Consider the following 14068-nt stretch of genomic DNA (forward strand, 5'->3'; position numbering starts at 1 on the left):
GTTGCGGGTGAACGGGGAGCCAGAAGAGGACAGCGTGGGAGTGATCAAGCCGGAGGGGGTTGGAGGAAGCTCCAGGTATGTATGTTTTTATGCTGTGGCCCCATCTCAGGTGCACTTTAAGGTTCACTTTAAGTGCAACAGTACATTAAAAACAGGGTCTTGCAGTGGCGTAGCTAAGGAGCTGTGGGCCCCGATGCAAGTTTTACAATGGGGCCCCCCATGCACTCTATACATAGCAATTGAAACGGCGCACTAAAAGCTGCCAATGGCAACTACAATGTCAGAGGTGCAAGAAGGGGATGGGGAATAGTTTGTTAATGATTACCACTATTCAAAGTATATATATAAATGATTATTATGAGCACAGGACCAATATAGAGCTAATACTGTAGTTGAGGGAGGGCCATTCGGGGCCCCTCTGGCCCAAGGACCCCGATGCGGTCGCTACCGCTGCACCCCCTATTGCTACGCCCCTGGGGTCTTGAGAGGATGTTAGGTAATTTACAACAAATAGATACAACATTTTGTTTACTCAATCCTTACATGACTGAGACTCACAGTCTGCATGTATATAAGATGTAATTTCCTGAACGCTGACAAGATGTTAGAAATTAGTCTGAAGAAGGCTTATTAGCCTTCTTTTAAGTTAGCTAAGAAGTGGAATCCTCCAGATTCAAAACTTCTTGCTTTTACTGATGGCTAACACGGAACAATACTGCTAAGATAGGACGGGGCTTCACATGCTAAATGGGAGATCCTTTTTCTGGATAATTCCTCAAAACTCAAAAACGATACTTTACGTGGCAAATGTTTATAGAGACACGTGTGCAAGAACTGGGACTTCTCCTTTAATTCAGGAGCCACTGGCATCTCTGCCTGTGGAATTCGGAAGGGATTTAGTCCAGAATCGGCACATTACCTGTCATCCTGATGGTCAGGAAACTCTGTGGAAATATTCATTGAAGCACACAGGATTAATGTCCTGTATGAAAATGCTGATGAGTGATGATCCTCCACTCCCAGCAGCCTATCTCTTCTCTTTTCCTATGGCCAGAGGACAGCAGCCGCCCCCAGCCGCTTCCTGTACACGGCCTTTGATATCTGCCATGCTTGGCTGGCAATTATCAGTGTTGTCGAGGATGTCAGTGACAGCTGAGGTCAGCGAGGACACAGCTGACTCTGCCGATTTCTGCTGCAACTAACCTTACAGATGCCAGAGAATAACTACATCTCTTAAACTGTACCAGTCACCAGACTTCAGGGCTGGTTCTAGATTTTTTAATGCCTGACACAAACTTGTGAGCATGTGCGTCCCCTCCCCTGATATGGAATGATTGCACAACACCCGATTAACAGTGTAAGAATGACAGCAATGTAAATATTCCCTGTGAAAATCAATAGGTGAATTTTGATTGGCTGTTGTAGGCTTCACCCACTTTCCTGAATATTAATCCCAATCACCCAGTGACCAACTGTGTCAAGTTTGAGAACCCTGCCATTAACCGTGTAAGAATGGCTGCAGGTTTTATTTTCCCATGTAAAAAAATGTAGTTATTGGCTCCGCCTACTTTTTCTAACCTTGACACACAGTCACTCAATAACCAAGTTTGTGAGCTTTGTGGTCCTTGGCATCAATAATTAAAATTTTCCCAATGAAATTAAACAAATCTGATTGTCTGTTTGTGGCTCTGCCCCTTTTCAGAATGTTAACCTGTCACCCGATGACCGACTGAACCAGGTTTGAGGCCTCTGCCATTAAGAGTGTAAGAATGGCAGCAATGTAAATATTCCCCTTGAAATTCAATAGCTGTTTTTGATTGGCTATTGTAGGCTCAACACCCGATTAACAGTGTAAGAATGGCAGCAATGTAAATATTCTCTGTGAAAATCAATAGGTGAATTTTGATTGGCTGTTGTAGGCTTCACCCACTATCCTGAATATTAATCCCAGTCACCCAGTGACCAACTGTGTAAAGATTGAGAATCCTGCCATTAACTGTGTATGAATGTCTGCAATTTATATTTTCCCAGTGAATTTTGTTGTTGGCTCTGCCCACTTTTTGTAACCTTGACACACAGTCACTCAATGACTACGTTTGTGAGCTTTCGGGTACCTGGCATAAAAAATGTGTGAATGGAAGCAGTTTATCCACCAAAGAAATCTGATTGGCTGTTTGTGACTCCGCCCCTTTGGTGAATTTAAACCCCAGTCACCCAATGACCGACTGGTGCAAGTTTGAAGCCTCTGACATTAACAGTGTAAGAAAGGCAGAAGTTTAAATATTTCCTTTGAAAATCAATAGGTTAATTGTGATTGGCTGTTTTAGGCTCCACCCACTTTCCAAAATCTTAATATCATTCTCCCACTGACCAAGTGTGCCAAGTTTGAATACCCTGCGATTAACAGTCTAAGAATGGCTGCAGTTTACATTTTCCTATTGAAAATAAATGGCTGACATTTGATTGGCTGTTTTATGTTCTGCCCACTTTTCCTGGATTTGTAACCTCAGTCACCAAGTGACCAACTGTGCTAAGTTTGGGGACTCTGGCTTCATTATTGTGAGAATGGCAGCCTTTAACATTTGTTCCATTGACATGAATGGGTGGAATCTGATTTGCTGTTTGTAGCTCCGCCCAGGTGTGCAGGGGGGACGCGAGACCCCCAGAACATATCATCCCAGGTAGTAAGGAACCTGTATACCAAGTTTAGTTGAAATCGGTCAAGATGTTTTCGAGTGATCGCGACACATAGATACACATACATACATGCAATTTTATATATTTAGATTTGGCGCATGTTATGCATAAGGACATCCCCGCGTCTCGCCTCTACTTAGGTATCTAGCTTTTTTGTTTTTAGCTCACTTCAGTTTACTTTAAAATCATCCCTGTTTCTACGAATAGGATTGGGATCTTCTCAAAAATCACAGGACGATAATTTATCCTCAACTGAATGTTCAATGAGCCCCTTCCGGTGGACAATGCCACATCTATAGATGTAACGCAGGCAATGATGGGACGAATGGTAAAGGGGTCCGTTTGTGTTTATATGTATTTTTAATCGTGCATGGGCCTGAGGTAATTCTGTTGTAAAGAACCCATTTTCTAGTGATCTGTAATACGTTATGAACAAAGTTTCCTATACCAATAAGTACATTGTGGTGGACAATGGTGCTCTTAGACCGAGGGCTTCTTTCTCTGTTTGGCTATGTTCATAAAACACTGAAACGTGTGATATGATAGGAAGAGAAGTTTGCTTATCACCACAACCATTTTGTGCTGCTTTATTTGCATGTGCTTTCAGTTTTTTGCTAGCTTGGTCCAACATGTTGTACTTTTATTAGTCCCAGGCAACCATCCACAACTCTATAATGTTCAGCATTTTCAAGATGGTCCACAAATTCCTTGGCTGTTGAGTGGTTGATGTTATGGAGAAGTATTAAGGTTCCGGGATAAAGGAGTCCAGCCTCGGTCAAAGCTTTGAAGCTCGGAATATACTTATCACAGTCTATTATTACCAAATCCACCTTCTTCTGGCCAAACTGGTGATGAAGGGCAAGGATGGCATCTACTGGATCCTTACACAACAATGAGAACTGGAAGACAGAAACACAGGTAGACGATTATATAACTAGTCTGGTCAGAATCCAGATCTGGATGATTAAGTACATATGGAGAGACATCTTAAATTTATGGGCAGCTAATTATCACGCCAGATATATGAGGTCCTTTTGTAAAAAAAATACCTAAGTTTGTTCTCCGAGCTAAAGGAAAAATTGGCCTAAATCGTCTCTCCTACCCTCAGAACTCCACAGGCCCAGGAGAACAGAAACTCACACACACATATATGTTAGCTAGTCTCGATCAAAGAAGTCGTGCACCCAGTGACGTAACTACAAATGATGCCCCCCCCCCGCCCCCAGCAAAACTTTCATGGGGCATGTTAACACTCTTGCCTCCTCTTAGTGACCCCCGCAGCCTGGGGCCCATCTTGAAGATAACTATGTCCACTAGTATGGACATCGTAATCTTCACATCCATAAAAATACAGTGGCTGGATGGTGTAATGGTTAAGGGTTCTGCCTCTGACACAGGCGACCAGGGTTCGACTCTCGGCTCTGCCTGTTCAGTAAGCCAGCACCTATTCAGTAGGAGACCTTAGGCAAGTCTCCCTAACACTGCTACTGCCTATAGAGCGCGTCCTAGTGGCTGCAGCTTTGGCGATTTGAGTCCGCCAGAAGAAAAGCGCGATATAAATGTTATTTGTCTTGTCTTGTCTTGCCATAACAAGTGTAGCCACAAAAACACCTCATCTGAGGAAGGACCCCTTTATTGAAGGAAGGGAAGGTTAGTAATTGGGGTCCCCCTCCCAGCTATTGGCCCATCTGTGATTGCAGAGGCTTCTCCCCTGTAGTTACACCCCAGCGCGCAGCATCTGGCTACAGTTGCAGTGTGTTTATTTATTGTACTCCACAAGTAAGAGCAAAAGTAATCTTGATGTTTTCTATCATACTCCACACATTAGGAAAAGTGTATTTCTTGAGCCATAGAGAGGGGTACGTAAAAGTGGTTCATGATGGCGGTTTCATGTGTATAACATGCTCGTTCACATGAAGGCGTTGGCACTTCTCCTAATGTGTGTGGAGTTGTCCTTTGATAGAAATCAGCAAGATGTCTTGCATACACGCAAAAATGGCGCAGGGTGAAGCCAAAAAACTTCTCACCCCGCTCCTACAAAAGTCCTGACGGGGGTTAATTACTATTTCCCCTCCAGGCCGCCATGGACTCAGGAGAAAGAGGTTATTCGGCTGCCAGCTGTTGCAACGTTTTTATAGTAAGTTAGGCTCCATCTTTTCACAGCGCCCAAATTACTGTCTGAGCTCCGCTATGGCAGCCCAAGGTGCGGCCAAATTTCCCTGCTCCATTTTGCCCTGTCTTGAGATTTCTTTGCTCTTACTCATGAACTACAATAAACAGGCTGCAATTGTGACCTCTCTTCCTTCAGACTGCATCTTCCTTCATTATACATTACGGAGCACACCGGATCAGGAGGCAGTAGTTGTTCCAGGTCAACCGGGAGGAGAGGGGATTCTTTACCACTGACAGCATGCTGGGTTGTGAGTGTCACAGTCTCACTTTTATTTCATATATTATCTTACTGTATATACTCGAATACAAGTCGACCTCGTATATAAGTCGACTCCAATATTCAACCCTCTTAAGCTGGAAAGTTTTATTGACTCAAGTATAAGTCTATCCAGCAAAGTTAACAGCTGCACTTGTGGACCAGGAGGGGTTAATGACTGCACTGCATACAGTATTGCAGCCATTTACGCAGCCCAGCATTTCCCCCCTGCCCCTTTCCTTGTTCATTGATGTGGCCAGGACTTTCAGACATGTGTTTTCTTGACATTTCCTTTCCTCATAGTATCACTTTCAAATGGGTAAATTGCTGCCAATCGGAATGTCACTATTAGTACACACATTAATCAGTGTGCTCAGTGTTGCCTGTGACTCGTGTATAAGTCGACCTCTATACTTTTATGAAGCGAATTGGACCTAAATTTATAGACTTATACTCAAGTATATACAGTATACACAATAAGAGGCGGCCACAACCGCAACTGCTGCAGACCAAGGCACTTGTTATTGACCTCAGGAAGCGGGCCAGTGCCCATGAACCGCGGTACTGCATCATTAAAATGTATCTACCCAATTGGTTTGTTCTTTTATGGAGGTAAGACAAAATCTACTCCTTAAAGAGACTCCGTAACAAAAATTGCATCCTGTTTTTTATCATCCTACAAGCTCCAAAAGCTATTCTAATGTGTTCTGGCTTACTGCAGCACTTTATACTATCACTGTCTCTGTAATAAATCAATGTATATTTCCCCTGTCAGACTTGTCGGCCTGTGTCTGGAAGGCTGCCAAGTTCTTCAGTGTTGTGGTTCTGCTATGAACTCCCCCTTCCAGGCCCCTCTATGCACACTGCCTGTGTGTTATTTAGATTATAGCAGCTTCTCTCTTATCTTTTACAAGCTGGATAAATCATCCTCTGAGCTGGCTGGGCTTTCACATACTGAAGAATTACAGACAAGGGCAAAGCTGTTTGCAGGAAGAAACAAGCAGCCTGAAACTTCAGTGCATGAGAACAGGGGGAAAGAAACACACAAATGATCTCTTGAGATTCAAAAGGAAGGCTGTATACAGCCTGCTTGTGTATGGATGTATTTTCTATGTGTGGACATACTGTACATCAACCTACTTCCTGTTTTGGTGGCCATTTTGTTTGTTTATAAACAAACTTTTAAAAACTGTTTTTAACCACTTCTAATGCGGCGAGGAGCGGCGAAATTGTGACAGAGGGTAATAGGAGATGTCCTCTAACGCACTGGTATGTTTACTTTTGTGCGATTTTAACAATACAGATTCTCTTTAAGCTGGCCACTAATGATCCAATCTTCTTCATCCAATCTTACTATTTCTATGTAATATAATGGACTGCCTAAATTATCCATTCAAAATATTTACTCAGTTTACCTTTCTACTACATAGATTTGGTCAAATTGGATGAAAAAGATTGGATCATTAGTGGCCACCTTTAGAAAATAGAATATCTTTAGGTGCCTCCTACAGTTCCTTTTGTTCACATTTATCTTATATAACGTATGTTGGATATTCTGAATTCATGTTTATGGAAAGGTTTTCATGGTTTTATACATACAGAGATCCCATTCAACCAATCATTTAGCAACAAGTGCACATCAAATAACCAATCAGGATTACAGAACAAAAATGACACAACCAATGTTGCACATGGAGACAGTTAACTAAAGTACGGTAACACCCCTGTCACTTGTCCAACTCTGAAGGAATGGGTCACGGCACTCTAGTTAGTGGATAGTGAGAACAATGCTATGACTTCAGGCCATTGTTCTACATGTCACGCACCCATGACTCAAGATATCTATAAATGTAGAATAAAACTAAAAACATGGTTTTGTCTAGTTAACCTAAGAAGAGTCCAGCCAGCTATATCTGTGTGGTGCACACAAGACTACAGGCCTGAGCTGTCGGAGGCATAACTACTAAGACATCAGCCTCCACAGGGGGTCCAGAGTCCAAAATTCTATTCGATTTGGGGGCTCAATCAAGCTTTTGGCGAGTTGGGTCCATGTTTTGGAGTTACATTCCCTTACTTCCCATGAAACACTCAAAAGGGTAGAGTTAAAGAGTAGCTCATTAGTATGAGGTAGGAGATCAAACATGGACACTCCCAGTGAGGTAATCCTAAGGAATTTTAGAAACCGCCACACAGACCACATGACCAGTAATTTGCCATCTGAAAAAAAGGTATTTGCCAAAATGTGGACTTCTTAATCAGACTCATGATGAGAACATACAAATGCAGATGACAAACTGCTTGGTCATGAGTGTAGAATCGATAAAGTTTAAGTATTTACATATATAATGAGGTGGCAAAATGCTCAAAACACCCCTGAAGTAATAGGAATATGGAGGCTGCATTGTTTAAAAGAAAATGAATGTATCAGATTGCCTGGCTGTCCAGCTGACCCACTGCCTCTAATCCAGAAATACTGTTGGAGGTGCTCTGGATATCTAATAATAATTGTGTATGTAAATTGGAAGTAGTTAAATCTTACCTCTCTCAAGGACAAACCATGATAGGTACCGATAGGTATAAATTTTATTCATACACATCTCAACAGTATTTCTAGTTTAGTTTTGACCCCTCGGGACCAATATTGCAAACCTCGTGTTTCCAATAACCCAAGGAGTGCGACCAACCAGTACCTGCGCAACAGACCTGGGAAACCGAGCAGGGACGGTTATTTTCCCGCAGGCTCTGATGGTGGTTACAAGTGTTGCAACCCACCCTTGAGATTATATCTACTATTTAAAGAGAACCAGAGACTAAGCACCCTAATGTATTTTATTACATGTATCAGTGGGAACATGACAGTAAACACCTACCCTGCTTTTAGTTTCATTGTTATCTGCTTAATTAGTCTATTAGCAGCTGTGATAAGAATCCCCGACTGGCTCAGTCTAGGTTTGACCTGGAATCATTATAGCTGAGTCACTCTTCTGTGGAGTCTTTTCAAGCCCAAGCCTGCCACCTCCTGGCTCAGATTTCCTGCTTTGCATACTGAGAGCCGTGATGACATAGGAGGGGCTGCTCCTGCTGAGAGGGAAGCTCTGTGGCTGCAATATGATCCCTGTGTGCTCTGTGTGCACTCTGCATAGATAGATACTGATGATGACTGCAGTTTCATTCCTATGAGAGACACTTCCTACAGGCAGCTGCACATCATACCAAAATGAAAGCACACAGATGAAAGGCTGCATTTAGCCTAGATAGCAGCATAGTCTCATATAGCCTAGACAGCACATCCAGAACAACTCATAACCCGGAAGGAGAAGGGATATGAGCCGGCGGCCATATTTGATTTTTCCTGGAGCAATAATGGATAAAAAAACACTAAAAAAGGCACACCAGAGCGGCAAAATTATCAGGTAGAGCATTTATTCTTTACAAGCTATCGACTGATATGTTTATTTTGTGTGAAACGTTCATCTCTGGTTCCCTTTAATACACCAGTTTGTACAGAGGATATTGCGCCATTGGGCTCCTGGTCTCTCTCATCTTCAGATACTTGGAGGCAACTTACGACCACCAGGAATCCCACCAGAGTTCTATGCCTCTAATACTTCCAGCCATAGACCCTAAACAAGCATGCAGATCAGATGTCTCCAACTGAAGTTTAACTGGATTAGCTGCATGCTTGTTTCAGGTGTGTGATTCCGACTCTATTGTAGATAAAGAGATCAGCAGGACTGCCAGGCAACTGGTACTTTTTAACAGGAAATAAATATGGCAGCCTCCACTCACTTCAGGTTCCCTTTAAATGCATTGAAAAAAAAATACCTGATGATTCTTGTATCCAGAAACCAAGATCATTTCTTCTGCTGATTCCAATATAGTATCATCTTCTTCTACAGCATATACTCTCCCACCAGGGGGCAGTAGAGACAGCAGCCTAATGGCAGAATAACCACACTGAGTACCCAGCACAAGGGCCATTGTTGGGGAACACTCCCTCACTGCCTCTTCCAGGTAAATATCTGTTAAAAGTCAATAATAACAGAAATTAAGAAAACTAAATCTCCGTTCAAACACTGTTCTTATTTCAGAAAATGACAAAAAATTAAAGAATAACTGTAGTGAAAATACCATAATAAAGAAAATGTTTTTTTCTTACATAATTCATTTATACATAATTTAGTCAGTGTTTGGCCATTGTAAAATCTTTCCTCTCCCTGATTTACATTCTGAAATGTATCACTGGTGGTGACATTTAGTTGTACCAGGTGATCTGTACGGAATGATCGTTACTGAGAGTTCTATGCACAGAGGGAGATATCGCTTGGCAGTTGGAAAAGGCCGCTATTTCCCACAATGCAACAAGGTTCAAAGACACAAACTACCAGGGCCATGGCTCTGACATCACACTGTGGGAGGGGTTTCAACACAGCATCAGTGACACAGAAGTCCCTGATGATCTATTCGAGGAAAGGTAATTCGAAAAAAATGGGGGTATCGACTACTGTTTAGGATGATGTTCAATCCTGGGTTGCAGTTCCTCTTTAGGCCTCATACACGCTTTTAGATTACTGCACCCTGCTGTGATCCCTCGAGTCGTAATTTGCGGTCAAGGCTGTACAGACATGTTGTTAGCCTGTAGGCTGTCAGTCACCATGGAGGGGAGCAGAAGGACAATGGGCCTGATTCTGTTAAATTATATCATCTTATTTATTAACTCCCAATTTATCTCTCCTTAAATGACTTAACTCATGATTTACCTCTCCTTATCTAACTTAACTCATGGTTTAGCTCTCCTTATTTAACATAACTCATGGTTTAGCTCTCCTTATTTCACAAAACTCATGGTTTAGCTCTCCTTATCTATTTATCTCATTAATTATTTCTCCTTATTTGTGTTACCTATGCGTTAGCACTCCTTACAGTTAAGGTTAAAAATAAGTAAGCTTTGTGAATCAAACCCAATGTGTGGCACACGTCTGAAGGTTTGGAGCGATGAAGAGAAAATAATGTTGTGAAAGACGATTCAACATGCCAAATCTCTCGCAGATGTATCAGAGTCATCATAACACACTAGGGGGTTGATTCACAAAGGTTACTTATTTTTTACCGTAACTGTAAGGAGTGCTAAAGCTAGATGAGACAAATAACATTTATATTGCGCTTTTCTCCTGGCAGACTCAATGCGCTTGAGCTGTAGCCACTAGGGTATGCTCTGTAGGCAGTAGCAGTGTTATGGAGTCTAGTTCAAGGATTCCTTAATAAATAGGTGCTGGCTTACTGAACAGGAAGAGCCGAGATTTGAACTCAGGTCACCTGTTCAGAGGCAGAGCCCTTACCCATTACCAGAGCAGGGACAAGGTCCTCCAGCACCCAAGGCTGAGACACCAAAGTGCGCCCCTCCATCCCTCCCACTCCAGCTGTCACACACGGATTGCTATTAGACTAAGAGGGCCACAGGGCCCACAACCTCCCCAACACCTTAATAGCTAGTTATCTGGCTTGCAGGCACTGCTATGTATCCCCTTTTCTTATTTCTTTCTGCTTCATACACAATTAGGAATGACAGCTGAATGAATTGTGCGCCCCCTCCTACACTGCGCCCTGAGGCTGGAGCCTCTCCAGCCTATGCCTCGGCCTGGCCCTGCTCATTACACTGGTTGCCTCAGCTGAGTTTCATGGAATGTGCGCCCGAACCTTTAGTAGTTGCAACCAGTAGCATTCTCAAGTGCGACATGGCCACTAGTACTGCAACATGTACCTTGTTCTGGAGAGAACATCATCTCCCTGACCAGGTGGTTCTGCTTGGTGTATTCCCTGAAGGTTTTGAGAACGCTGTGTGGCTTCCCATGGGTGGACTCCAGCAGCACATAGCGGCGGAGGGCCTGCTGAGTCTTCTTATCTATGGTTCTCCTGCCCCGTGGCTGACCGTGGCGTCTGTAGAAGATCCAGGCTGCTCCAGCGCACAGAGGCCCCAAGATTCCAAGAGCAAGGGCTGAGTAAACCGAAGCCATGAGGGGTGGTCAGCTAGGAGAGAGGGAAAATAAAGTCAAACTTAAAGGACTTCCGAGGTGACAAGATGAGATAGACATAGGTACGTACAGTGCCAAGCACACAGATAACTATGCTGTGTTCCTTTTTTTCTTTCTCTGCCTGAAAGAGTTAAAAATCAGGTATGCAAGTGCCAGTTTCTGTCTGTGTCCAGACCGGGTCAGACTATAGTGTAACCCTAAGGGATAAGGAATTGCAGCCATAAAACACTTCCAGGGCAGTAAATGGCTTCTGAAAGCAGGAAAGTGATAAAAAGGGTTGACAACTCACAGATTTTAGCTCTGGCATACTTCCATGGCCCTATTTATCAAAATATCTAAGCTAGTTTCACACGTGCGGTGCAATTTTCCTGCCGCATGAGAGCCCGCCGCAGTACAATCGCCTCACACACCATTTCGTGTTTAAATCACCCTGCAGCAGAGTGCGCCGACGGGGACATTTGCATAGCTCCGCCCCACTCAGTGGTGTGCTCCGTGCTGGACAGGAAGTACGTCACTGAATTTTGTATGATCTGCACATGCGCGCTGCACTGTTACTGCTGTGGTGCCAGTGACTCCAATGCATTTGTATGCCAAGTGATACCGCTCGGCAACGCACTTCAGAGTCTGCATCACACAAAGCAATTCTGTTGTATCATGTCACACCACAGGTACTGTGACCAGTCTCATAGAGACTCGTGGGAGCAGCGGGGGAACGGCAAGGAGAGTAACGTGATGCACAAAATTGTGGTATGTGTGAAAGTGGCCTAAAACAAACCTCATAAGGGCGGTTTGTAAATGGAGTATGCCGTGGGGGGTTGGCAGGAATTACTTCCCTTCACGGGGGAGGGGGCTCCCCATCTTTTAGCAGAATCCATCTTCTCCAGGGAGACATGCAGGTGCCGCATATTGAAGTTCTCGACGGTGTCAGGTGTCCCTAATTGCTGCAATGCATGCTGGGACATTTACCGGTAGTCCTTGGACAACGATGCGGGTGCTAAACTTGTAGCGGCGTGTCTCTTTGGAGCAGAAGCATAGCTAGGGTTTTCAGCTCCTGGGGACAAAGACAGTTTTTGCACCCCCTTCTGGACAACATGGGCATGACCACACATCACAATGTAGTCGTAGTCATGGGTGGAGTCAAATGTACAAATGCTGTTTAGATAGACAGATGTGCCCCCTATAGATATCCAGATGTGCCTCCTTCTCCCCTATAGATAGCCAAATGTGCCCCGCTTTTACTGCTGCAGTTAATGCTTCTGCACTCTTTTACAGAGGGGGGAGAGAACCAGGGGCACGTGGGGGTGCAGAGGTCGTGATGTGCACACTCACCCCAGGCACATATGTCCCCCCCCCCCAGCTACGACTCTGCTTTGGAAAAGTTGTATACCAGTATAATGATGGAGCACTAGGGAGCAGCCTCCATAAAGGTAAGTAATGCCTGCCACCTCCCCCATAGCACTATCCATTTACAAAACTCCCATGGGGTAGTTCATTTTATATATTTTGATAAATAGATGCTTGGATTCCTTAAAGGGAACCTTTACTGAGAGGGATATGGATGTTTTCTTTTAAACAATACCAGCTGCCTGGTAGTCCAAATGATCTCTTTGGCTGCAGTAGTGGCTGAATCACACACCTGAAACAAGCATGCAACTAATCCAGTATGACTTCAGTCAGAGCACCTGATCTGCATGCTTGTTCAGGGGCTGTGGCTGAAAGTATTAGTGACTCAAGATCAGTAGGAGAGTCAGACAACTGGTATTATTTTAAAAGGAAAAATACACATCCTTCTCAGTTTAGGTTCCCTTTAATAGGACAACTGTAATGAGAGGTATATGGAGGCTGCCATATTTATTTCGTTTAAAAAAAAATACCAGATGACTGGCTGTCCTGCTGGTCTTCAACACTAGTAGAGTCTGAATCACACGTGGCAAACGCAGCCAGACTTCAGCCAGCCATCTGCATGCTTGTTCAGGGTCCATGGCTAAAAGCATTAGAAACAGAGGATCAGCAGGACAGCCAGGCAATATGCATTGTTTATAAGTAAATAAAATTGCAGCCTCCATATCCCCTCTCACTTCAGCTGTCCTAGCCAATTCTTATATGTTAAGGGGTATCTGCCAAGAGAGAAATGTGTGCATTCATATATGCTTGTATCATGCTTAACCCGATCCCCTTGGGCAATATCACTGGGCTGCTGTGTAGTGGACGACGCGTTCTGTTGCTATGCATAGGGGAGGAGGGACGACGCGTGCGTGATGTCATGCAGTGGGCGGGGGGCAGCGTGCACAAAGTTATCGGCTGTTGTGGGTGGGAGACGAGTTGATTTGCCGGGAAGATCGCTTTCGCGCCGGGGATCGGGTGCCCCTGTACAGACGCCTGATTATCGGCTGAGGTGGCTTTTATCGGTCTCCTCAGCCAACGTTAATCAACCGTGTGAACGAGGCTTCAAATATACAGTTTGGAATATTAGTTCCCTGTATTCTCGCCTAATGCTGCTGAGAAACAGACAATCTTACCATGAAGACGACTAAGCCGGTGTCACAAGGATAAGGTTGTCTGAGAGAAGCAGGAAGTGTCCTGACAAAACACACCATACCTGTTATGTACTGTTGTCAGTACAATGTATGGCCAATGTGCAGAGGAGGGCGTGTCCAGGCTCAGCTCATCATTACCAGTGGATTAGCTGTAAAGCCTCCTCTCCTCTCAGGAATGAACGCCTGAGTCCACAGCACTTCCTGCATGTCCATCTCATCCTGCGCAAAATAACATGCCCAATTCAATTTATGTCTTTACATTTTATCCCTGCATAAGGTGACCCAAAATAACACAATATATAAGTTGCTGAATGTTAGGTGACAGTGGCGTTGCTAGCCTCAAAGATCAGTGGCAAGTGCCCCGGACCTATTCT

The 14068-nt window shown here is 44.0% G+C and overlaps 1 protein-coding gene across 1 annotated transcript; it reads right to left on the reverse strand.

Moving 5' to 3' along the window:
- Positions 1 to 3252: 3252 nt before the first annotated feature.
- On the reverse strand, positions 3253 to 13836 carry LOC137561709 (transmembrane O-methyltransferase homolog). The gene is made up of 4 exons (XM_068273053.1): positions 13677 to 13836; positions 10887 to 11152; positions 8951 to 9147; positions 3253 to 3596 (listed from the first exon to the last, which is right to left on the reverse strand). The coding sequence occupies exons 2-4, from the start codon at positions 11137 to 11139 to the stop codon at positions 3312 to 3314; spliced, it is 735 nt and encodes a 244-aa protein (XP_068129154.1). The 5' UTR covers positions 11140 to 11152; positions 13677 to 13836; the 3' UTR covers positions 3253 to 3311.
- Between the last annotated feature and the right edge of the window lie 232 nt (positions 13837 to 14068).

The sequence above is a fragment of the Hyperolius riggenbachi genome, chromosome 3 (assembly GCF_040937935.1).
Source record: "Hyperolius riggenbachi isolate aHypRig1 chromosome 3, aHypRig1.pri, whole genome shotgun sequence".
Classification (NCBI taxonomy): Eukaryota; Metazoa; Chordata; class Amphibia; order Anura; family Hyperoliidae; genus Hyperolius; species Hyperolius riggenbachi.

Bases quoted from the DNA above. Each gene is read 5' to 3' on its own strand.
- LOC137561709 (XM_068273053.1), bottom strand. From the start codon at position 11,139: ATGGCTTCGGTTTACTCAGCCCTTGCTCTTGGAATCTTGGGGCCTCTG. The intron at 9,148-10,886 runs GTACATGTTGCA...GACTTTTAACAG, and splicing joins GATGTTCTCTCCAGAACAAG to ATATTTACCTGGAAGAGGCA. The intron at 3,597-8,950 runs GTATTTTTTTTT...TCTGTCTTCCAG, and splicing joins CTGGATACAAGAATCATCAG to TTCTCATTGTTGTGTAAGGA.